Source organism: Hyperolius riggenbachi, chromosome 2 (genome assembly GCF_040937935.1).
Source record: "Hyperolius riggenbachi isolate aHypRig1 chromosome 2, aHypRig1.pri, whole genome shotgun sequence".
Classification (NCBI taxonomy): domain Eukaryota; kingdom Metazoa; phylum Chordata; class Amphibia; order Anura; family Hyperoliidae; genus Hyperolius; species Hyperolius riggenbachi.
Window position 1 is genome coordinate 69180722 of NC_090647.1, and position 26458 is coordinate 69207179.

Below are 26458 nucleotides of genomic sequence, written 5' to 3' on the forward strand. Positions count from 1 at the left end.
TGCGTGCTGTCACGCAGGTGCAGTGAACAGGTATGCAGTGACTGGTATCAATACAATGTGCAGCTGTCACACACTCAGGTGCAGTGAACAGTTATGCAGTGACTAGTATATAACACTGCGTGCTGTCATGCAGGTGCAGTAAACATGAACAGGTATGCACGGTCGGACTGGTATTACAAATGTGCAGCTGTCATACACACAGGTGCAGTGAACAGTTATGCAGTGACTAGTATATAACACTGCGTGCTGTCACGCAGGCGCAGTGAACAGGTATGCAGTAATTGGTATCAATATTATTATTATTATTTAGTATTTATATAACGCCGACATATTACGCAGCGCTGTACAGTGTATATATATATATATATATATATATATATCTTGTCACTAACTGTCCCTCAAAGGAGCTCACAATCTAATCCCTACCATTGCCATATGTCTATATTATGTAGTATAACTACTGTAGTCTAGCGCCAATTTTACGGGGAGCCAATTAACTTATCCGTATGTTTTTGGAAAGTAGGAGGAAACCGGAGTGCCCGGAGGAAACCCACGCAGACACGGAGAGAACATACAAACTCTTTGCAGATAGTGCCCTGGCTGGGATTCGAACCAGGGACCCAGCGCTACAAGGCAAGAGAGCTAACCACTACGCCACTGTGCTGCCCCCAATACAATATGCAGCTGTCACACACACAGGTGCTGTGAACAGTTATGCAGTGACTGGTATATAACACTGTGTGCTGTCACGCAGGTGCAGTGAACATGAACAGGTATGCATGGTCGGACTGGTATTACAAATGTGCAGCTGTCACACACATATGCAGTGAAAAGGTAAGCACTGAATGTGCTGGGCCTGGCACAGTGTAGCAATTAGCAAGGGCCAGCAGCGACACACAGGGCTGTATAATGCAGTGTCAGAGGCACACACACACACACAAAAAAAAAACACTTCACAAGAACATTAGCTCTGAAAATAGCTCTTTTTGTGGTGCTTTTCAACAATAAATATCAGCTAGGAGCAAGTTACAAGAGCCTAACTAAGCTTTCCTTATCTCTGCAGCAGGTTCCTCTCCCTTCTCTCACTACAGCAGCAACACCGAGTGAGATGATGGCCGACGCAGCAGCCTAATATAAGGGGGGGGGGGGGGGGGGGCTCCAGGAGGGAGTGCAGCCTGATTGGCTGTCATGTGTCTGCTGACTGTGATGTAGAGGGTCAAAGTTTAGCCCAATGATGTACTATAGGGGCGGGTCGAACTCGCCATAAAGTTTGCGTTTCGACGCGAACGCGAACCACCGATGTTCACGCGAATAAGTTAGCAGCCGAACAGTTTGGGACAACTCTAGTATACTATTGTCGGTGTTATTATGTGTGCCATGTTTGTTTCTTACTTTGCATATTGCAATGGAATATGTTGGCACGTTATAAATCAATAATAATAATGTGGACATAATTAATCAGTGATAATAAACGTCCAAGTTTTAACTTTTCATATTTTATCTAAGAAGAAATTTTTTTTTTTCGGTAGAGTCCAGCTTTAAATACTGCACTATCCAAAGAAGAAACAAAAATGTCATATAAGAATACTATAAGTATGTTATAAGTATACTTCTTTATTATTAACATGCATTGATCACCCTACATTGATTCTATAAAAAATAAAAATAAAAAAACTAACAAGTATCACAGTCCACATTATCTTAACAGTCGCATGTTTAGACCCTATACATGACAGGAAGGTATAGCCACAGTCATCAACTCGTGCAGTATATTTTTTTTCTAGGTTGAATTTACTTTGTATGCATACTAATAAAGTTGCTTCTAATGTAGAAAAAAAGACGCTGTCCACATTAGCTAATAGCAGAGAACGCTGCGCTCTCGCAGGGATTTGTCTCCTCTGCAGACGCCATATTGTTGAAGCCATTTCCAGCATTTCTATACGGTTGCCTTCAAGGAAATGGCCGCCTGCCACGGACCGCAGGCGATGACAGATTTCGCATTGGATTTTGGGGAGCGCTGTATTGGAAATCTGCAGTGGAGGGTGAAGGGATGATTCTGAGCTTTGCGAGGAGGCAGATTCACGTCACGGCACAGTTGCTGTGCTGCCCGTCCGCCTGCTGGGGGTGCTGCTGAGCCGGTGAATGCGCAGTGTGGGCAAGCTACTGGCAATGGAGGGGGTGAGATGGGCATTCCCCTGTAGCAGGTGGGCTCCTGGCCGCCCAGAGTGGCTGCTGTGTGCCAGCTGCGTGCAGCCGGAGGAGAAGCACCGCATTGGCCAGTTCATGTTCACCAGAGATGTCAAAGCTGCCATGGTACAGTTCTGTATATATCCTCCATGCTGTATGGTGACTGTTCTGCAACACATTCTATTGTCTAACCCCCACAGGGTAGTCTGTACAGTTGCAAAATTGTAATTCCAGGCAATGTTACAGGGCCCACAATTCGTCTAGTTAAAGGGAACCCGAAGTGAGAGTGATGTGAAGGCTGCCATATTTATTTCACTTTAAACAATACTAGTTGTCTCGACAGTCCTCCTAATCCAGTGTCTCTAATACGTTTATGCTGGATAGTACACACGGTGCGTTCCCGCACTCGATTTCCCGCTCGATTCCCGTCGATTTGTTTATTTCCAACATGTTCGATTTGCATTTCGATGGATTGTTAGGTTGATTTGGCATACTTTACATGCAAATTGATCTAACGATCCATCGAAATGCCAATCGGACATGTTGAAAATAAACAAATTGAGCGGGAAATCGAGTGCGGGAATGCACCGTGTGTATCCAAGCATTAGCCATGGACCCTGAACAAGCATGCAGCAGATCAGGTACTCTGACTCAGGTTTTAGTAATCTGCATGCTTGTTTCAGGGTTTTGACTTGGTCAAGACTTATGCCAGGAGATTAGCAGGATGGCAGGCAACTGGCATTGTTTACAATTAAATACATATGGCAGCCTCCATTTCTCTCTCACCTCGGGTATCCTTTAAAGAGAACCCGCGGTGGCTTGTAAGAATCCTATTAGCACACAGAGGCTGGGTCTGCATATGATGCCCTGCCTCTGTTGCTATACTGTTACCCCCCCCCCCCCCCCAGTACTCTGGTGTCCCCCATAAATCAAACGCCGTGCTAACGACATTGCTAGCCGGCTGTTTACATCTACCCTGTCACTCTCGCTGCTCCCCGCCTCCTCTATGTTGCCGCTCCCCACCTCCGTCCCTTCCCTCCTCGCTGATTGGAGGGAAGGGACGCAGGTGGGGAGCGGAGATATAGAGGAGGCGGGGGAGCGGTGAGAGTGACCGTGTAGATCAGTGCTGTCCAACTGGCGGCCCGCGGGCCGCATCCGGCCCGCCAGGCCACCTGCTGCGGCCCGCTCGTCTCCCTGGGATGCAGGCATGGCTTGCGCTATGGGCGCCATGCCTGCTCCCTCTTACTGTGTCCCCGCTGGCCTCTCCGGTGTCGCCGCTGGCCCCTCCTATGTCCCCCTGCTGCCGCTGCCTCTCCTATGTCCCCCCGCTGCCGCTGCCTCACAGATCAGACCTCACAGATCGCGGCGACTGATGTAAACAGAGGGCGCATGGTACCCGCACGGAGTACGTCACATGCGGAAGTGAATCATTAGTCACTTCTGCATGTGACGTTCTGCCGCGCGGGTGTCATGCGCGCGCTCTGCTTGCTTCAGTCGCCGCGATCTGTGAGGTCTGATCCAGCGGGGAGACCGGAGAGGCCAGCGGGGAGACCGGAGAGGCCAGCGGGGACACAGGAGAGGCCAGCGGGGACACAGGAGAGGCCAGCCCCAGAGGTAACGGGCTCGCTACTGGTGGGGGCACCTGTCACTATCTAACTGGGGGGCACCTGTCACTATCTAGCTGGGGGGCACCTGTCACTATCTAAGTGGGGGGCACCTGTCACTAAAGGGGCATTCTGCTTATTTATGTGAAATGCTGTCTATTTATGTGCCTCATGACTGCTGAATTTGTCGTGTTGGGGGCCTCATGATTGCTGAATTTGTCTTGTTGGGGTCCACATGATTGTTGGGGGCATCACGATTTTTTTGGGGCCTCATGATTGCTAAATTTGTCTTGTTGGGGGCATCATGATTGCTGAATTTGTCTTGTTGGGGGCCTCATGATTTGTTGGGGGCCTCATGATTGCTGAATTTGTCTTGTTGGGGGTCACATGATTGCGAACTGTGAGACTATGGAAAAGCTGAATCGTCATCATGAGACAATAGCATTAAACCTACTTTTTTAGCTTTTTAAAACGAAAAATAAAACTGGGAGGTTCTAAAAAAAACCCCACATTTTTCAGGAGTAGGATGGATGAAATTGTTTATCTTCACAGTTTATTTTCAACTTGGATTTTCCATAATGTTCATGTATGAGTTAAAACGTTTGTATGTAGTTTAAATTGCTGTTGCCACTTTGCGATAAGTGACTTTTGGGTTGCAGTTTGGACACTCGGCCTCCAAAAGGTTCACCACCACTATCCTAATCTAATGTCCCACATTGCTAAGTTCATGTAAATTTGTCTCCACCCGTGGCCACACCCGCATTCTGGTCCATGGCCACACCCATTTTTCGGCGCGAACCCTCGTGTTTCGCGCTACGCGCGCCACACAACTTCACCATTATTTTAAATTGCATTTTGTGAAAAGTGCTGCCAATCTAATTATCCTTTAATTGCATTTTTTCCGGGGGGGGGGGAGGGGGGGGGGGCCTGCGGCTCTAGCAAGAACCTTCGGCCCTCCACCATGGGGGCTGAAAAAAAAATGGCCCTCCATGCCCATGAAGTTGGACAGCACTGGTTTAGATGAAAACAGCCGGCTATCGACACGCTGCGTGTCGCTAGTACAGCTGTGTGATTTATGGGGGACAGCAGAGCGCAGGAGGGGCCTGGGGGGGAGACAGTATAGTAACAGAGGCTGGGCATTATATGCAGACCCAGCCTCTATGTGCTAATAGGATTCTTAGAACCCACCTCGGGTTCTCTTTAATAAGGCAGGTGGTTACAGCACTGCTGAAACTTGGCTCTGCCATTATTATTATTTAGTATTTATATATCGCTGACATTCGCTGCAGCGCTGTACAGAGTATATTGTCTTGTCACTTAACCCCCTTGCCGTTTCAGTTATGTCGGCAAGGGGGCGGCGCAGCACTTTTAAATTTTTTTTTTGTAAATCATATAGCTAGCCTAGTGCTAGCTACATGATGGCCACTGAGCGTCCCCCCACCCTCTCCGATCGCCTCCGGCGATCTGCGCAAGCAGGAAATCGCGTTCAGAACGGGATTTCCTGCTTGGCTTCCCCTGTCGCCATGGCGACGATCGCGATGACGTCACCACGTCAGAGGGCATCCCGATCCACCGCTCAGCGCTGCCTGGCACTGATTGGCCAGGCTGAGCAGGGGTCTGGGGGGGAGGCTCGGCGGCGATCGCATACTACACGCAGCTAGCAAAGTGCTAGCTGCGTGTAGGGGGAAAAAAAATGTGAAAATCGGCCCAACAGGGCCAGAGCAATCCTGCTCGAGTTACCCCCGAGCTCAGCTCGGGATAACCAGCAAGGAGGTGAAAGAGACGCTGAAGTCTCAAAAAAACATTTTTTTATATAACAAATGTGTTTAATATGTTTACCTTAACTAAACCGCAGCATTCCCGCTGCTGTAATCTATCTAAATCCCCCCTAATTTGCCCTCCCTCTCCCCTGCAAAATCCACGACTTTCTTGGTCGTGGATTTTGCTGCCCTGTACGCTTCCGTGTGAGAGGCAGAGCTACGAGCTGCAGCTCTGCCTCTACACGAGTCTGTCAGCGTGTATCTCCGCCTCTCCCCCGCCCCTCTCAGTGAAGGAAGACTGAGAGAGGCGGCAATCCGGGCTGACAGACGCGCTGAGAGGCAGAGCTGCGGCTCATAGCTCTGCCTCTCACTGAAGCGCTGCCCGAATTGCCCCCCGGCGAGTTAGGGGGACTTTAGATAGTGTGCAGCAGCGGGAATGCGGCGGTTTAGTTAGGGCTAACATATTAAACATATTTGTTAGATAATAAAAAGATGTTTTTAACTGTGCTTCAGCCACAGCAGTAATGTTATACGGCGCAGGGCATGGAAGGGTAATTTGGGATTCTGGCACTTGCCGGTGTAATGAAAAATATTGCAACCTGTACTGTAATATTTTGCAACTTGAATGGACTGTGCTTAACTGCTCATGAGTGCCTTCTTTCACATTTCCCGACTTTCATTATTTGTAACTGCCGGTGTTTAGTTCCCTCCGGGGAGAATGGAGGGGGAGGGGGGGGGGGGGGGGTATTGCCCAGTAGAGAAGGGTTCTGTTTGAGAATAGGGTTAGCTTGGGTGGCATTTTCTAATATAAATACATTGAAATCAATGGTTAAGTTGCACTTTCTGATAGCTTTAAGTATAAATTATTGCAACTGCTTGCAATATTATAAAGTTGCAAACATTTTCACCGCACCGGACCCCAAATTACAACTCCCTACAAGTTGCTATGACTCGGAGGAGGAATAGTATTCATCGTTGCCGGGGATTTGAGCGGCAGCAGGTGCACTCAGCTCACTGGCGGCATACTAATACGTACGTTTAGTTGACCCATTGCTGCTTCGTGCTCGCAACAATTAGGACGCGGCCACTAGTTTGTAAGAAATAGTGGGCCCATCCGTGCCACCAACCAAATAGGTTTAGAAAACTTGTGAGAACAGAGGCGGTAGCTAAAGCAAACCACATGCCCACAGCCCAGTGGTCGATGGCCGCAGGCAAGGTTCCCATTCACTTTTCAGTGATGGGATCAGCCACACAACGCACACAAACGCGGAAGGCGTGCGTTCGCATGCGTTGCGTTAAGCACGCATGGCCATCCGCGTTTGTAATGTGAACGGGGCCTAAATGATGCACTTAGGGAGCTAATCTAGTTGAGGGGATCCAACAGGAAACCTCACGGAACAACGGCTGCTTCCTAATCGCGGAAATCGGGTTGTGTCCACTTTTGTAAGAAATAGGGAATCCAAGGGTAAACACTCTATGCACTGTCTGATGTCGTGCGTGTCTGCCTCCCGAACGCGTTTCCAAAACGCAGCTGGAAACGCGTGCAGTGTGAACGAAGCCTTAGAGCTAGTTTACTTTAGGTGATCCAGTGGGAAACAGCGCAGAGCAGTGCTTTTCAGCTGCTAGATTTGGGCGCAGCCGGCGCCTCCATAGACTACAATAGGAATCATTCCTATTGAAGCGCTCAGTGAGTAACGTCGGCTCCGTCAGACGACGGAGCCGAGGTTGCTTAAAAACATAATAATTCGGCCTCCAGCAATCGCTGGAAGATGAATTATTTCATTCCCCCACTATCCATCCATGGCGGCCTGGAGGGGGAATAGTAATTAAATCGCCCGGACTTGTGCAGAAGCAGGATCAGCCATATACCGGCTGTATCCTGCGCCCAAGTCTACCGGCGCCGATTTCAAATGTACTCAAACAGCGCTAGTGTGCTTGAGGTCTGAGGTGGCCTAGTGGCAGAGAGAGAGAGAGAGAGAGAGTAAAATTCTGCTAAAGTGACTGGTTGCTGTTCCAACAGTTCTCCAATGACAGCACCCTCCTACAACTTTTGGGTTTTGGGTAGAAAGTAATCACACCCACAATTATGGGCTCAATTAGATCGCTTCAAGCTGTAGAGGGTGCTGTGCTTGGAGAACGGTTCCCTGTTTCACATCTTATCAGTGAAATGCCCTTTAAGGCCACCAGTAAGCCAGGAAATTTTGATAGCACCTTTTCAACTTATGTTTGGTCATTTTTCAATTGCAGAGTGCTGAAAGCAATTTAAACAGAAGATGAAAAATGATCTCTCAAGGAGTATGCTTAGGAGGAAAAGTGAATCGGATCAGGTCCCAAGTGTTTAAAGGGCAATTGAAGTAATATGGAGGCTGCCATATTTATTTCCTTTTAAACAATAACAGTTGCTTGGCAGCTCTGTTGATCTATGTGGCTGCAGTAGTGTCTGAAAAACACCAGAAACAAGCATGCAGCTAATCTTGTCAAACACCTGATCTGCTGCATGCTTGTTCAGGGTCTATGGCTAAAAGTACAAGAGGGAGAGGATCAGCAGGATAGCCAGGCAACTGGTATTGCTTAAAAGAAAATAAATATGGCAGCCTTCATATCCCTCTCACTTCAGTTGTCCTTTAAATGTAGAAACTGATCTGTAAAAGCATCAATGATTGTAGATGTGAAAGTAAGAAATACCTTGAGGGTAGGTTCACAGTGCGACGTTAAAGCCCTTTCTAACGTGTACAAACGCACTGCAATGCAAAGTCAATGCTACATTCACAGTACATGCGTTGCGTTATAGTGTAACGCAGCACGTTCTGTGAAAGTAGTGCTTGCAGTGCGTTTGGCACGCTATGGGCTGCGTTACTGTGTTTGCACATACTCAGTGGCTTTTGTTTTTAATTAAAAATAAAAACGAACGCATGCGCCGTTTTAGGCGCATCAGGATGCCACAATAATGGCGCATTTGATGCGACATTAAGGTCGCATTGAAATGACAGCTAAACGCAATATAGCATAACGTGTACTAACACATTATGGTTTTGCGTTACATTACTACCTGCGGTGCGACCTTAACGTCACACCAAAAACGCAACGTCAACTGTAAACTGAAGGAGAACTGTAAAAAGAGGGCTATGGAGGCTGCCATATTTATTTCCTTTTAAGCAATACTAGTTGCCTGGCTATCCTGCTGATCCTCTGCCTCTAATACTTTTAGCCATAGGCCCTGAACAAGCAAATCAGGTGTTTCTGTCGTTATTGACGGATCTGAAAAGATTAGCTGCATGCTTGTTTCTGGTGTGATTCAGACACTTCTGAAGAGAGAGATCAGCAGGGCTGCCAGGCAGCTGGTATTATTTTAAGGGAACTAAATAGGACAGCTTCCATATTCTTCTCACTACAGTTGTCTTTTAAGCCACAGACCCTGAACAAGCATGCACATCACATGTCTATGACAAATCTGACAAGATTAGCTGCATGCATTTTTCAGGTGTGTGATTTAGACCAGCTGACCAGAAAGATAAGCAGGACTGCCAGACAACAGATCTGGTTTTAAAATAAATATGCAAACGTCCGTAGGTCTCACACCTCGGGTTCCTTTTAATGGTGGCCACACACCATACACTTTTCATGCAATCTGACTGTACAATCGTTATACAATCTTGCCAACATCCATGTAGTATAACAGCACTTGGTGTTTGATTGTACAGCCAGATTGCATGAAAATTGCATGGTGTGTGGCCACCTTCAGATAGACCTATCACTATCCTTGAGCATCATTGGACCAATGTTTTCAAAGTCTTGTATAATAAAAAAAAAAAAAATCACTTAACCTCTTGACGACCAGCTAACACCGATTGGCGTAAACTGGTTGTCTGCGGGTTTCCATGGAAATGGCCGCTCGTTCGAGCAGCCGTTCCATGTCAGTTCACGGAGGGTGTCTCCGTGAACTGCCTGCGAGCCTCCGATCGCGGCTCGCAGGCGAAATGTAAACACGCGGGGAAGAAATTCCCGGTGTTTACACTGCACGGCGCTGCAGCAGCGCCGTAAAGGAGATCGGCGATCCCCGGCCTCTGATAGGCCAGGGATCGCCGCCGTCTGATAGGCTGAAGCCTATAAGAGGCAGTACAGGACGTATCGCCGTCCTGTACTGCCCACAGAGCCAGGGAGAGGGAGGGAAGGAGAGGGAGGGGGGAATAGCGCTGCAGAGGGGAGCTTTGAGGAGCCCCCCCCCCGCAAGGCACAGCAGAGCGGCGGCGATCAGACCCCCCCCCCCAGCAGGATATCCCCCTAGTGGGGAAAAAAGGGGAGAAGTCTGATCGCCCTGCCTGCAATACGATCTGTGCTGGGGGCTGAAGAGCCCACCCAGCACAGATCAATGGGAAATCACTTGGTCGGCAAGTGGTTAAGTTCCTAGCGCTGAACTATGCCTTTAATGGCTTGACGCTCAATGACTTTTCCAAAATGATCAGTAATGATCATTGTTCTGTAGGGATGTACCAAGACTGGGTAACCCACATTGTAACCAATGTGGGTGCCTAGAGGCTAATGGGTGTCTGGGGCACTAGCTGTCCACCCCCCCACCTCACCGTACCAAAATAGTCAAGAGATAAGCAGAGGGAAACAAAATCCCCTTGTTAAAGGGGAACTGTAGTGAAAATAACATCTATATATATAAAATCGTGTGTGTGTGTGCGTGCGTGCGTGCGTGCGTGTATGTGCCGCGATCACTCGAAAACGGCTTGACCGATTTGAACGAAACTTGGTACACAGATCCCTTACTACCTGGGATGATAGGTTCTGGGGGTCTCGCGCCCCCCCTGCACACCTGGGCGGAGCTACAAACAGCAAATCAGATTTCACCCATTCAAGTCAATGGAAAAAATGTAAAAGGCTGCCATTTTCACAGTAATCAAGCCACAGTCCCCACACATGGCACAGGTGGTCACTTGGTGACCGAGGTTACAAATCCAGGAAAAGTGGGCGGAGCATAAAACAGCCAATCAAATTTCAGCCGTTCATTTTAAATGGGAAAATGTAAACTGCAGCCATTCTTAGAATGTTAATCGCAGAGTTCTCAAACTTGCCACAGTTGGTCACTGGGTGAATGCGATTAAGATTCAAGAAAATGGGTGGAGCCTACAACAGCCAATCAAAATTCACTTATTGATTTGCAAGGGGAATATTTAAACTGCTGCCATTCTTACACTGTTAATGGCAGAGGCTTCAAACTTGCTACAGTCGTCATTGGGTGACTGGGGTCCAAATTCACTAAAGGGGTGGGGCCACATACAGCCAATCAGATTTACTTGGTGGATAAACTGCTTCCATTCACGCATTTTTGATGCCAGGAACCTGAAAGCTCACAAATGTGGTCATTGAGTGACTGTGTGTCAAAAATCACAAAAAGTGGGCGGAGCCAAAAACAGCTTTTACTGGGAAAATATAAACTGCAGCCATTCTTACATCGTTAATGGCAGGGTTCTCAAACTTTGCATCGTTGGTCATTGGGTAACTGAGATTAAGATTTTGGAAGGTGGGTGGAGCCTACAACAGCCAATAAAAATTCACCTTTCGATTTTCAAAGGGAATGTTTAAGCTGCTACCATTCTCTTAGGGCCTGTACACACTGCTGCGCTTGCGCTGCGCTTTTCAAATCACATGCGCTTTTTAATCGCAAGGTCTTTTGAAAAATAATGAAAATCGTGGAGACCTGTACACACTGGTGCGATGCGCTTTTCCTATTCTCATGAAGGCTTGCGATTTAAAAATCGCATGCGATTTTAAAAGCGCAGCAGTGTGTACAGGCCCTTATACTGTTAAAAGCAGATGCATCAAACCTGGTACAGTCAGTCACTGGGTGACTAGAGCCCAAACTCAGAAAGGTGGCGGAGCCACAAACAGCCAATAAGATTTGTTTATTTTTCAATGGGAATATACAAAGTATTGATACCAAGGACCCCAAAGCTGATAAACTTGATAATTGAGTGACTGTATGTCAAGGTTAGAAAAAGTGGTCGGTGCCAACAACTAAATTTTTAACATGGCAGGGTTCCTAAACTTTACACAATTGGCCACTGGGAGACTGGGATGAATATTCAGAAATGTGGGTGGAGCCTACAAGAGCCAATCAAAATGTACCTATTGATTTTCAAGGGGACTATTCACATTGCTACCATTCTTACACTGTTGATGGCAGAGGCCTCAAACCTGATACAGTCAGTCATTGGGTGACTGGGGTCCAAATTCACTAAAGGGGTGGAGCCACAAACAGCCTATCAGATTTGTTAGATTGATTTCAGCCATTCTGTTATTGGCAGGGTTCTCAAACGTGACACAGTTGGCCACTGGGTGACTGGGACTAATATTCAGGAAAGTGGGTGGAGCCTACAGCAGCCAATCAAAATTCACCTTTTGATTTTCAAGGGGAATATTGCAACTGCAGCCATTCTTACACTGTTAATGGCAGAGGCCTCAAACCTGCTACAGTCGGTCGTTTAGTGTCTGGGGTTCAAATTCAGTAAAGGGGCGGAGCCAAAAACAGCCAGATTTTTTTGCTGGATAAACTGCTTCCATTACCACAATTTTGATGCCAGGAACCCAAAAGCTCACAAACTTGGTCATTGTGTAGTGACTGTGTGTCCAGGTTACAAAAAGTGGGAGGAGTTAAAAACAGATTTTTCTGGGAAATTGTAAACTGCAGCCCTTCTTCACTGTTAATGGCAGGGTTCTCAAACTTAGCACAGCTGCTTACTGGGTGACTGGAATTAATGTTCAGAAAAGTGGGTGGAACCTAAAAATGCCAATCAAAAATCACATGTCGCTTTTCAAGGAGAAAATTACAATTGCTGCCATTCTTGCACTGTTAATGGCACAAGCCTCAGACCTGGTACAGTTGGTCATTGGGTCACAGGGGATCAAATTCAGAAAAGGGGACAGAGCCACAAACAGTGAATCAGATTGGTTTCATTTCATGGGAAAATACAAATTATTGATGCCAAGGACCCCAAAACTCACAAACTTGGTCATGGAATGACTGTATGTCCAGGTTACAAAAAGTGGTCGGAGCCAAAAACAAATTTCACTGGGAAAGTGTAAACTGCAGCCCTTCTTACACTGTTTATTTCAGGGTTCCCAAACTTTGCCTAGATGGTCACTGAGTGACTGAGATTAATATTCAGGGAAGTGGGTGGAACCTATAATAGCCAATCAAAATTCACCTGTTGATTTTCAAGTGGATAATTTCAATTGCTGCCATTTTTCCACTGTTAATAGCAGATGCCTCAAACCTGCTACAGTTGGTCATTGGGTGACTGGGGTTCAAATGCTGGAGAGGGTGGAGCCACAAACAGCCAATCTGTTTGGCTGTTTTGGAATATACAAATTATTGATGCCAAGGACCCCAAAGCTCACAAACTTGGTAATTGAGTGTTTGTGCGTTAGGGTTATAAAGTGGCCGGAGCTAACACCAGCCAAATACATACACGGGCAATGCCGGGTCATCAATGGGTGGAGACAAATACAAATTTCACTGGGAAAATGTAAACTGCAGCTATTCTTACACTGTTAATGGCAGGGATTTTAAACTTTGCACAGTTGGTCACTGGGTGACTGGGATTAATATTCAGAAAAGTGGGTGGAGCCTACAAAAGTGTATCAAACTTCACCTATTGCTTTTCAATGGGAATATTTAATTGCTACCATTCTTGCACTGTTAATGGCACAGGCCTCAAACCTGATACAGTTGGTTATTGGGTGACTGGGGTTCAAATTCAGAAAAGGGTGTGGAGCCACAAACAGCCAATCAGATTTTTTCATTTCAATGCAAATTATTGATACCAAAGACCGCAAAGCTCACAAACTTGGTCAGTGAGTAATTGTGTGTTAGGGCTAGAAAAATTATGCAGAGTCAACACCAACCAAATACATACCCGGGCAACGCCGGGCAATCAGCTAGTAATGAATAAAATAGCTTATTTTTTTACGATACTGTATTAATTTCTAGATGACTGTATTTAGTGAGTGTTTGCCCATGGTAGAGTCTTTCCTCTCCCTGATTTACTTTCTGTAATTTCTCACTGGTGGTGTCCTCTTTAGTTCTGCCAGGTGATCTGTACGGAATGTTCGTTACTGAGCGTTCTATGCACAGAGAGAGATATGGTCTTCCCTAGCTTAGCAGGCTAGGCAGGGTATGCAGAGCGGACAGCAGAGAGCTGTTATAGTGACCTGCCCAGGTGGCTGGATCAGCTGGCTTCTTCTCTCCTCCACCATGGTGGCAATGTAATCCCCACATGTCTTCTGGGTCATCTCCAGGGGACGGTGTTAACAATACAGCGTCACTCGGTGGTGGTAAAGGGGTGATGGAAGAGTCTCTTTCACCACCCTCTTCCAATACTGAGTGGCGCTATATCATTGTCACCGTCCCCTGAATCCCGATCACATGTCATATCATGTGATCAGATGTGATTGGAACCCAGAAGACATGTCGTAAGCTCAGCGTGGCTGCTGTGGATGGAGAAGCGATCCAGTTGTTCACACGGGTAATGATAACCTGGGCTGTGGAGTCGGAGTTGGAGTCGGAGTCGGGGCAATTTTGGGTACCCGGAGTTGGAGTCAGAGTCGTTGACTTCATAAACTGAGGAGTCGGGAGTCGGAGTCGTCTGATTCTTGTACAAAATCCACAGCCCTGTTAAGTATTAGACTAAGGAGTTGGAGTCGGAGCAATTTTCAGTACCTGGAGTCGGAGTTGTGGTTTCATAAAGAGTTGGAGTCAGAAGATTTTTGTACTAACTATTACCGCTCACTACCTGCTCTGCATGGCTGCACTAAGCTGCTGAGTGCAGATGGCCCCCACTGCCAGCAGGGCTGTTAAAAGGTCAAACGTGTTTTCAGGTGGGTGAGGTTGCCTGGAGTCTACTGTGGATTTTTATATGAATTTTGTTGAAATCTGGGAAAGCACAAAAAGCTACTTTTGTTTGTTTGTTTGTTTGTTTTGTGTGATTCAGATTATCTGAGGATATTCTGGACACATTTTTTAACCGAAATATGTTTATTTCCAGGCCGGACGTCTTTTGATGAGAAAATTGATTGCAGAGAAGCTTCACGTTCCGTGGGACAAGATCCGCCTGGACAGAACAGCGAAAGGGAAGCCGTTCCTGGCCAGCCCCTTTCCTCCTGAACTCCCAAAGTTCAACTTCAACGTCTCCCATCAGGGGGAGTATGCGGTGCTGGCTGCTGAGCCCGAGCTGCAGGTTGGGGTGGATATAATGAAGACAGACCTACCAGGTAGAGTGAAATCAATGATTTTATCACATGGCAGACTTTTATGATTTGTATTATTATTACAGCAAGACCCCCGTTATCCGGAACTTTTAGCAATACGCAGAGCTTTGCAGCAATAGAAGCAACTTGCCGATCCTCCGGGTGTCCTCTTCAGCATTTCCTGTAGCTCTCATCCGCTTCCCTGTGTCTATGTACGAATCCCGGCATGTCATGTGACTCGTACACAGAGGACGCCAGAAAGCCACTGGGAGCTACAGGAAGTGTAGCAGCAGCTAATCAGTGGCTGTTACTGCTGCTGGCACAGTGGCAGCTGCTAATCAGTGGCTGTTACTGCTGCTGGCACAGCGTTGCAAGCCTCACACCAGCGCACTTCTGGCTTGAAGGAGGAGGTGCGCCGGTGTGAGGCTTGTAACGCGACCAATAGGACGCGTGCAAGCTCTTTGGAACGCAGGGTGGACGGCAGAATTATGGGTAAATAACTCCTTGTATCCCCGCTGCACACCTGCATCAATTAAATCTTGACAGCATCCGGTGAGCATCACTGGTGGCTGTTACTGCTGCTGGCATAGTGGCAGCTGCTAATCAGTGGCTGTTGCTGCTTCTGGCACAGTGGAAGCTGCTAATCAGTGGCTGTTACTGCTGCAGGCACAGTGGCAGCTGCTAATCAGTGGCTGTTACTGCTGCTGGCACAGTGGCAGCTGCTAATCACTGGCTGTTGCTGATTCTGGCACAGGGGCAGCTGCAAATCACTGGCTGTTACTGCTGCTGGCACAGTGGCAGCTGCTAATCAGAGGCTGTTACTGCTGCTGGCACAGTGGCGGCTGCTAATCAGTGGCTGTTACTGCTGCTGGCACAGTGGCGGCTGCTAATCAGTGGCTATTATTGCTGCTGGCACAGTGGCGGCTGCTAATCAGAGGCTGTTGCTGCTTCTGGCACAGTGGCAGCTGCAAATCACTGGCTGTTACTGCTGCTGGCACAGTGGCAGCTGCTAATCAGAGGCTGTTACTGCTGCTGGCACAGTGGCGGCTGCTAATCAGTGGCTGTTACTGCTGCTGGCACAGTGGCGGCTGCTAATCAGTGGCTATTATTGCTGCTGGCACAGTGGCGGCTGCTAATCAGAGGCTGTTACTGCTGCTGGCACAGTGGTGGCTGATAATCAGTGGCTGTTACTGCTGCAGGCACAGTGGTGGCTGCTAATCTGTGGCTGTTACTGCTGCTGGCACAGTGACAGCTGCTAATCAGTGGCTGTTACTACTGCTGGCACAGTGGCAGCTGCCAATCAGTGGCTGTTACTGCTGCAGGCACAGTGATGGCTGCTAATCAGTGGCTGTTACTGCTGCAGGCACAGTGACAGCTGCTAGTCAGTGGCTGTTACTGCTGCAGGCACAGTGACAGCTGCTAATCAGTGGCTGTTACTGCTGCAGGCACAGTGGCAGCTGCTAATCAGTGGCTGTTACTGCTGCTGGCACAGTGGCAGCTGCTAATCAGTGTCTGTTACTTCTGCTGGCACAGTGACTGCTGCTAATCAGTGGCTGTTACTGCTGCAGGCACAGTGACGGCTGCTAATCAGTGGCTGTTACTGCAGTTGGCACAGTTGTAGCTGCTAATCAGTGGCTGTCAGTGATGCTCACCGGATGCTGTCACGTGATTCAAATAAGGTTTAATTGGCGCAGGTTTGCAGCGAAGATACAAGGAGTTATTTACCCATAATTCCGACATCCGCCCTGCGTTCCAAAGAGCTTGCATGCATTGTTCGCATTGCAAACCTCACACCAGCGCACTTCCGGCTTGAAGGTGGAGGTGCGCTAGCGTGAGGCTTGCAACGCGACCAATAGGACGCGTGCAAGCTCTTTGGAACGCAGGGTGGACGGCAGAATTATGGGTAAATAACTCCTTGTATCCCCGTTACACACCTGCGTCAATTAAACCTTATTTAATTCACGAGTAATTACTCGTGACAGCATCCGGTGAGCATCACTGGTAGCTGTTACTGCTGCTGGCATAGTGGCAGCTGCTAATCAGTAGCTGTTACTGGTGCTGGCACAGTGGCAGCTGCTAATCAGTGGCTGTTACTGCTGCTGGCACAGTGGCAGCTGCTAATCAGTGACTGTTACTGCTGCTGGCATAGTGACGGCTGCTAATCAGTGGCTGTTACTGCTGCTGGCACAGTGGCAGCTGCTAATCAGTGTCTGTTACTGTTGCTGGCCCCTGCATGCGGCAAGGCAGCTATGGCCCGTGGGCTGCATGAATTAACAACTGTAGACACCTTCATGGTCCACCAGAAATGGCTCAACAGGCTGTATATGGCCCCTGGGCCGGAGTTTGGACATGCCTGGTGGAGACAGTCAGAATACCGCACAGTAGCAAAAGAGTCGCTGATACAAGTGGCCACGCTGCTCTCATTGTAAATTGTTGCATAGGGAGCCATTCTTCCCATGCCTGAGCCTCTAAAATATTCCGGCGACGGGTAAATGGGAGCCATTCATCACAGTGACATCTTTTACTTTGGAAATCATTTTCTCCATCCCCTTTAACTTCTTTTGCGCCTATTCCTGATGCTGACATTTTCATCTTCATCGGGCTGCCGCTATAAATGGACAGATGATCTACATCATCCTCTTCTTATTAATTATTTAGTGACTTCATCCCCTGGACTTTCCAGAGGGATCCTAAAAGAATATTGAGCCACTTTCCCCTCATCACTTATGTAGTATATTTTCACAGCTAGGGTTGGGTTGCTGTTAAAGGGAATGTCTCCCTTAATATGTAAAGGGGAACTGAAGAGAGAGGTATATGGAGGCTGTCATGTTTATTTCCTTTTAATCAATACCAGTTGCCTGGCAGCCCTGCTGGTCTATTTCTCTGCAGTAGTATCTGATTAAAACCAGAAACAAGCATGGAGCTAGTCTTGTCAGATCAGACTTATAAGTCTGAACCACTGAAACACCTGATCTGCTGCATGCTTGTTCAGGGGCTATGGCTAATAGTATTAGAGGCAGAGGATCAGCAGGGATGCCAGTCAACTGGTATGGTCTAAAAGGAAATAAACATGACAGCCTCCATATACCTCTCTCTTCAGTTCCCCTTTAAAGGGCACTTCCATAGAGTTACGGGTAATTGATGGAGTGCTGGGAACAAGTAGGACAAGAGCTATAAGTACTGCATGTGTGGACAGCTTGTGTAGCAGTTGCATCATTTATACAGTGTGAAGTGTTACAGAGTACTCAGAAAGTTCATGGTGAACCAGAAGCACTAGGAGTTTCTAAGGGACTAATAAGGACCAAAAAGCTGTGGTAATATAAATTTGCCTTTTTAAACATCAGACAAGTAACACACTTAGTGGACCTGGACTCTTGCACAGGACAGAAGTAAAGCATAGAGAAATGCACCCTGTATGTATTTAGAGAGTTTAGCCTGTCTAATTCCCACTCATCTGTGACTAATCACAAGTGCAATTTGATCTCTCTGTCAGCTCAGGAATCTTGGCAGCCTCGTCAGAGCAGCTAATTTGTAAACACAGGATGTTAACCCTATGTCTGCTTCCATGAAAGCAGGAAGTAGACACACTGCAGATTTATTGCAGGATTTGTATCAGCTGTAACAAAGAAATGTTTTTATTTAAAGGTTATTATGCTGTTGAGTATATTTTAAAGCGTAGAGGAGGTTCTGAGTTCAGGTCCGCTTTAAAGAGGAACTGTAAGTTGAAAATTAACTCACTAAAATTTATAAAAAAATTTATTTTAAAGAGTCTGAAGCCCATAAAATGTCACTTTTTTATTTAACAATTCCCTTCTAAACTATCACCCCAGCTAAAAATCCCCGGGGTAATATTGGGGCGGCACTTCCTGGTGGAGGCAGAGCTTACTGCTGTAGCTCTGCCTCTACTCACGTCAATTCCCGCTGATCGTCGCCTCTCCCCGCCCCTCTGTCTTCTTTCACTGAGAGGGGCAGGGGAGAGGCGGGGATTGATGCTAATGGAGGCAGAGCTACAGCGTTAAGCTCAGCCTCCCCCGGGCAGCAAAATCCATGACTTTGAAAGTCGTGGATTTTTGCCCCAGTATTTGGGGGGCTTAGATACAGCGATCTGCCATGGGGCTGCAGCGTTTTAGCTGGGGTGATAGTGTGTACAAGGGAATTGTTAAATAAAAAGTGACATTTTTACGGGGCTTCAGAGTCTCTTTAAACTTACAGTGTAAAGCCTGTGTCAAGTTCATCATGGGAAAACCCAGTTTTCCGAGGGAGAGAAATCGAGCATCCAGTGAAAATACAGTAGAATCTCTTTACAGTAAATTCCAAGGACCGGGAAAAGTGGTTTATTATATCAGGAATTGTCATACTCGAGCACATAAAGTATATTATGGCACTGTAGGCAATAATTGGGAGTCCTGTTTTTCTTTTTAATGCTTCAGCAAGCGAGCACAGACATTGTCTAAGCTAGATCAAAATGCACAGTCTTAAACTACGCAGGGTTTGCATGCAAAAATCATGCAACAGCTTGCACAGGAAGCCTAGATCTCACCAATGAATGCAGGTACAGTACTGATATTGGGCTCCTTTGTCCACATTTCTGGGCAACCTGGATGATACTGTAGCGTTGCAGCCATGCATAAGCAAGTCACCGATGACAGGCAATTCCCTTGCAGGCCCAGAGTAGTGCGCAGATAGCAAGCAAGATACAAGTGGCTGGATCCCGACCATGGCTCATAAGCCTCTTACTGACGTATGAGGCATGCTCCCACCCACTTTCCACTATAGCTGGATACAGAATACCGCATTGGCCAAAAAACAGGTCTACCATAACAGACGTTCTATTACACCAAGGTTTACTATACCAGGTAGTACTCCCATATACCTAGAATGGTGCTTGGCCGGGACCTGGACAGTAGTTTACTAAATTAATTACCTCAATAGAGGGAAGCCCCTGGATTTTTCAGACTTTCCCGATCCCCCTCGAGCTTGCCATACCAGCACTGGTGGGATGCTATGAACCTATCCAAGAAGTGTATAGAAAAAAGATAGCATCCGCACTCCAAATATTGATTTTTTGTATATACACGGTGTGCCAGCTACAGGATCAAAGAAAGGTTACGTGACAAGAAGCAAAAGCGATCCTGCACAAACTGCTACACCACCAATTATGAATATAACAAAGCTTTATTGAACATTCTGTATAAACATCATAAAAACATTTAAAGAGTAACTGTCAGGCTGCAGAAGCTAATTTAAACCTCTATTCTCCTGTGTTAAACAGTTTAGAAGGAAGCTCAAAAGCCATTAGTGAAGATAAACATTTCAGTTACCTTTGATGTGTGCTTATCTTAAAGTCTGTTATAGACCCATAAAGACGCAAGCCGCAGCTAAACTGCAAAGCATTCTGGGGCCCTCCCCTCGGCTGCTAATGAGACGGTACAGGAGCTTCTAATCAGTCCAGCGCGAAGCACTGATAAATCTCGGGGCAGAGTACACTGCAGGAGTCAGCTATTGTTCCTAGCCACATGGCTCATTAATATTCACTGCACACCGTGTTGTTCAAGAACGAGCTTATCTGTGATCAGAAGCAGGCAGGACATGACGACACATTTGGCTTCACAAACATGGAGCCTGCCATGAGCTGTCAGGAGCATCTATCTCTGCATATACTATATACAAATTCTGTGAAATCCAAACGTGGACAGTGAAATGCATATGTAATGTAAGTACAGCCAATCTTTAGCTACTGATATATGTGTTTATTTTCTCTGAGACCCTATACCTAACAGCTCCTCTTTAAAACAGTTGCCATGCACAACAAGACACCACAATACAATTTAATGTGGGTACAATATCACAAATGCCTCACCTCCTATGTAACAAGTGGACCCTAATGTTCGAATGCAACCGCACTGCGCTTCCACAAGTTGTCCCGTGTCTGTGCGGTAGCACAGAGCCATAGCTTTTTCTTTCTATGCACAAACAGCTTCCTGCTACTGTGCAGGTGAAGGCCGACCGTGCACCTGGGTAGTGCGTCCGCACGTGAGCAAGTATGACCATTAAAGAAATGTCCGAGGTAGAAAAAAAAATCTACTTACCCGAGGCTTCCTCCAACCCCTGGCAGCCGTCCTGGGCATTTGCGACAACTCTGGTGGCTCCGGTGCCAGGTCGGCATCCACTGCGCCTGGGCGAGAGCCTCTCGTGGTCGCACTGACATCATCTGCACTGTACTGCGCCTGCGCCAGAACACTCCAGATCACATCAGCATGACACAGAACGGCGCTCGTGCAGGCGTGAGGAAAATAATCTACTTACCCATGTACATTGTCATTTTGGAACACTTGGTTTGATAGTGTTCCTTTAAGGCATAGATTTGCTGTGATTGTCCACAGAAACCAACCAGGGGTTCCTCTTCAGCATACGTAATTGGAAGATAAACTGAGGCTTGTTCTTCGAGGGCTGATCAATAGACACCATCTGCTTCTTTGTCTCTGGTTTATGAGCTAGAGCCAGATTCTTGTCTTGTCAGTTATACATTCTTCTCAGTGACAGGTGTGACATACAGAGAGTTATCAGAGTCACATCTGGCATGCACAGGCTGATAAGTGACATGGCCGATGCCAAGCCTTATTTCTGCCAAGTCTAATATGCAGAGCCCACATATTGCCAAGGCTGACATGAAGAATAATTACTTAGCACCTGTCACCTAATCTGCGTTCCAGCCAAGTCACTCAGTCTAGTCATTGTCTCACCTATAGGAACTATAGAAATAAAATCTGAAATATCCCTTTTTTTTTTTTTTTTTTTAATGCTATTACTTAAAACAAACCTGAAGCGAAAATGAACACAAAACGCATGATATAATGAATTGTATGTGTGCTGTAGACATTATTAGCAAAGAAGAGTCTCATATTTTTATTTTCAGTTACTGTATTTTTTGTACTATAAGATTCTCTTTTTCTCCCCCAAAAGTGGGGAAAAAGTCATTGTGTCTTATAGTCCAAATGCAGGTAGTTCCTGACTTAAGAACGTCTGCCAATACTAACCTCCAATCTGCCGCGATGTCGGGTACTCCCTGTACTGTGCCCATGTAGAGGGGGACACAGGGGGACAAAGGAGGACACTGGGGGACTCGAGGGGGCATAGAGCAGCACACAAGGAGGACGGGGCGGACACATGGGGGACAGAGGAAGACACAGGGAGACCCAAGAGGTACAAGGGGGCATGAGGTACAAAAGGGGCATAATCCTCTAAACCTAGGTGTGTCTTACAGTCAGGAGTGTCTTATAGTCCGAAAAATACGGTATGTATACACACACCACTGTATTTGAAGCTATAAAACAAAACAAAGATGAGTCTTTGGACTTTCGTGCAGTAAAACCTTAACTCAAGCTGTCTCTCACTGAAACAGGACTGTATTCAACCCAGTGGGTCGAATACCTCAGAGAAGCTCGTTTGCTGTTTTTGCTGATGCCGGAAAGATCAGCTAGACAGACAAGATACTGGTATTGTTGAAAAGGAAACAAATATGGCAGCCTCCGTGTACTTCTCTTTAACCACTTGAGGACTACAGTGCTAAACCCCCCTAAAGACCAGGCCAGTTTTTGCTTAATAGGCCACTGCAGCTTTAAGGCCAAGCTGCAGGGCCGCACAACTCCGCACACAAGTGATTTCCCCCACTTCCCTTTTCTCCCCACCAACAGAGCTCTCTGTTGGTGGGGTCTGATCGCCCTCCAGATGTTTGTTGTTTTTTTAATAAATATCTGTGTATTTTTTAAATAAATGTGTGTGTGTGTGTGTATATATTTTTCTTCGTTCCCTGCTCCTTCCCTCCCTCTCCCCGCCAGCCAATCAGCGTGATCAGCTGTCATCGGCTTCAGCTTATGACAGCCGATCACCGTCAGGTCTCCCAGGGGGACAGCCTTGTCACCCAGCTCTCCTGAGTACAGCGCTGCAGCAGATCGCAACACTGTACATCCTAATTAGACGGCGGTTCGCTGTCTAACAGTCTCCTGAGCGGCGGTCGCCGCTCGGAGACTGAAGCCTCAAGCAAGAGATGCGCGCGCAGCCTGCGCTTAATCTCCTGCAGTAGACGGCCCCAGGACTTAACGCCAATTGGCGTTAGGCGGTCCTGGGGCTCTTGGTCGTTAGGTAGTTAAGCTTGCAGGTGACATGATTTGTACTGATATGGTGAAAAGCAGATAAGAGTAATTAATAAGTTTTACCCGTATGTAAGATATATACAGTAGGCTCCTCTTTGCTGCTATTAAATATGGTCTCTTTCTGCATTCAGAGCACACAGTTGTTAATGAATATGGATTCAGCTTTCAGACAGCTCGTGTGACGTCAATAGCTAAAAATAATCATCTCCTTCCTCCTGGTGAGAACACTGTAATATTTGTAATCGTTATAATGTATTGCTTGTGTGTGTGAAGACGGCAATGTTTGGTGCCTGGAATCCTCATTCAGTAGCTGCTCTGCAATGCATAACCTGCTGCTAAACTGCTGTGGTGTGAAGGACAACTCATAAGAGTGGCCATCAAATGGTAAAAAATGTGTAGCTTACACCATTTAAAGAGGAACGCCAGTGAAAATAATGTAATAAAAAAGTGCTTCATTTTTACAATAATCATGTATGAATGATTTAGTCAGTGTTTGCCGACTGTAAAATCTTTCCTCTCCCTGATAAACATTCTGACATTTATCACACAGCGACATTTTTATTGCTGGCAGGTGAAGTCAGTAGAGGGAGATGCTGCTTGCTTTTTTGGCAGTTGGAAACTGTTATTTCCCACAATGCAACAAGGCTCCCACAGTGTCCAGAGGACACTGAATGCTAATGTACTTTAAATGGCCATGCAGACAATCCAATTAGCAGCTTCCTTCAGCCAGGTGACCAATTATACCCTGAAGCCAGCTGCCATACACATCTGACATAATACACAGCAGACAGAAAATGTGAAAGTATGCTTCTGTATTATCCCAACATCATAACTAGCTGCTATATCATGACAATACCGTCTTCCTCCGCCTCCTCTTTCTATCATTACAAGTCCTGTAAATTTGGCCATTTGGAGCGCAATGCTCATGCACAGCCCGGCGCTGTTGGGAGTGCTTACGCATGTGCAGTAATACTGCACAGGCGCAGAACGATCCTAGCCACGGGAGCGAGATGGGGTGTGCGTGCAGCCGTACTGCGCATGTGCCGGCTGGCCCCGACTTGCCAAACTTACGGGGCTTGTAGCGGTAGGAGGAGGCAGAGCAAGATGGCATGGAAGCGATCGCAGCAGAGGGGGCTGAAGGAAGCACCAGGTATGTAAAAAAACTTTTTTATAGTTCTTCGTTTGGTACACTTGCAATCTCAGATGACGTATAAAATGACGTGAAATCAGGAAACAGTTAAAGAGAAAATATAACCAAGAATTGAACTTCATCCCAATCAGTAGCTGATACCCCCTTTCCCATGAGAAATCTTTACCTTTTCACAAACGGATCATATGGCTAAAGGGGGTATCAGCTACTGATTGGGATGAAGTTCAATTCTTGGTAATGGTTTCCCTTTAAGTTCCTCTTTAAAGAGAACCCGAGGTGGCTTGTAAGAATGCTATTAGCACACAGAGGCTGGGTCTGCATATAATGCCAAGCCTCTGTTGCTATACTGTCTCCCTCCCCCGCTCTGCTGTCCCCCATAAATCAAACGCCATGCTAGCAACATCACTAGCAGGCTGATTGCATCTGCACTGTCACATATAGAGGAGGCGTGGGAGAGGCGGAGAGTGACAGGGCAGATGTAAACAGCCTGCTATCGACGCACTGCATGTCGCTAGCACGGCGTTTGATTTATGAGGGACAGCAAAGCGCAGGGGGGGGGGGGGGGGGGGCTGAGGGGAAACAGTATAGTACCAGAGGCTGGGCATTATATGCAGGCCCAGCCTCTGTGTGCTAATAGGATTCTTACAAGCCACCTCGGGTTCTCTTTAAAGAGGATTGAACTTCATTCCAATCAGTAGCTGATACCCCCTTTCCCATGAGAAATCTTTACCTTTTCTCAAATAGATCATCAGGGGACTCTGTATGGCTGATACTGTGGTGAATCCCTTCCCACAGGAAACTGTGAGGACCATGGTCCTGGCAGTTTCCTGTCTCTGAACCTCGTTGCACTGTGGGAAATAGTTGAGACAGCACCAGCTGCAATTATCTATAACCACACCCACTAACAATGCGATAGGCTAAAAGGTTGTTTTTTATATAGATATACATATGCACAGAGGGAGATACTGGTTGCTTGGCAGAAACAGCTGTTATTTTCCACAAGGCTCACAGACAGGAAACTGTCTGGACCATGGTCATGACATTACACTGGGGGAGGGGTTTCACCACATTATCAGTCATACAGACCTCCCTGATGATATATTCGAGAAAAGGTAAAGATTTCTCGTGGGAAGGAGGTGTTAGCTACTGATTGGGATAAAGTTCAATTATTCCTCTTTATGGTCTCTCTTTCCACACTTTATCTGGCTCTTGCACAGTAACTTCTTGAATAAGTCTTCCAGCATATGCTATCCATCTCCACTGGGGTACTGATGTAGCCCCAGGTACGGCCACCATGTATATATTTTTCCAGTTCAGGTATGCTTTAAAGCGAACCTTAAGTCAACTAAAAAAAATGAGATTTACTCACCTGGGGCTTCCCTCAGCCCCCAGCAGCCGATCGGTGCCCTCGCAGCTCCGCTCCGATGTCCCAGGACCCGCCGGCGTGCACTTCCGGTTTGGCCGTCACCGGCCGACAGGCATGAGAACGCGAGTGATTGTTCGTGTTCCCAGCCTGTATATCGCCCCCTATGCTGCTATTGCGACCAGGGCCGGCCCGCCCATGAGGCGGGGTGAGGCGGGTTCCTCAGGCGGCAGGAAGTGGAGGGGCGGCACCAGATGAAGTGGCTGTGACTGAGCGGGGGGAGCCAGAGCCGCGGTGAGGACAGCCCGACCTCTCCCTCCCTCTCCCCGGGCCGCCCTCCATACTTCCCCCTTGGACTTTAGGCAGCAGAGTTAGCGCGCAGGGAAGCGCTGCTGTACACAGCCTGTTACTCACCTCCCTGGATCCGATCGCCGCTCCCGCCCTGCTGGTCTCCTCTCTGCAATGTAGCAGCTGATACATTACACACGCTGCTTCCTGTTTACACAGGAAGCAGCCGCGTGTGTATCAGCCGGCTAGGCAAAGAGGAGACCAGCAGGGCGGGAGCGGCGATCGGATCCAGGGAGGTGAGTAACAACTGTGTACAGCAGCGCTTCCCTGCGCGCTAACTCTGCTGCCTAAAGTCCGAGGGGGGAGCATGGAGGGCGGCCCGGGGAGAGGGAGGGATAGGTCGGGCTGCCCTCCCCGCGGCTCCGGCTCCCCCCTCCGCCATTATGAGGGGGCACCTACCTGGGCAAGCTACCTATTTATCCTATACTGGGGGGCACCTACCTAATCTAACCTGTTTTGGGGGCAGCTACCTATCTATCCTATACTGGGGGGCACCTACCTAATCTAACCTGTTTTGGGGGCAGCTACCTATCTATCCTATACTGGGGGGCACCTACCTAATCTAACCTGTTTTGGGGGCAGCTACCTATCTATCCTATACTGGGGGGCACCTACCTAATCTAACCTGTACTAGGGGCAGC

General features: G+C 47.4%; 1 protein-coding gene across 1 annotated transcript in view; it reads left to right on the plus strand.

Moving 5' to 3' along the window:
* Window positions 1-1937: 1937 nt before the first annotated feature.
* The window catches only part of AASDHPPT (aminoadipate-semialdehyde dehydrogenase-phosphopantetheinyl transferase), a 72588-nt gene continuing 48067 nt past the window's right edge, over window positions 1938-26458 (plus strand). Inside the window, exons 1-2 of the mRNA XM_068264969.1 lie at window positions 1938-2313; window positions 14602-14827. Of these exons, the coding sequence (XP_068121070.1) occupies window positions 2143-2313; window positions 14602-14827 (397 nt within the window). The 5' untranslated portion in view covers window positions 1938-2142. The remainder of the gene's footprint in view (window positions 2314-14601; window positions 14828-26458) is intronic.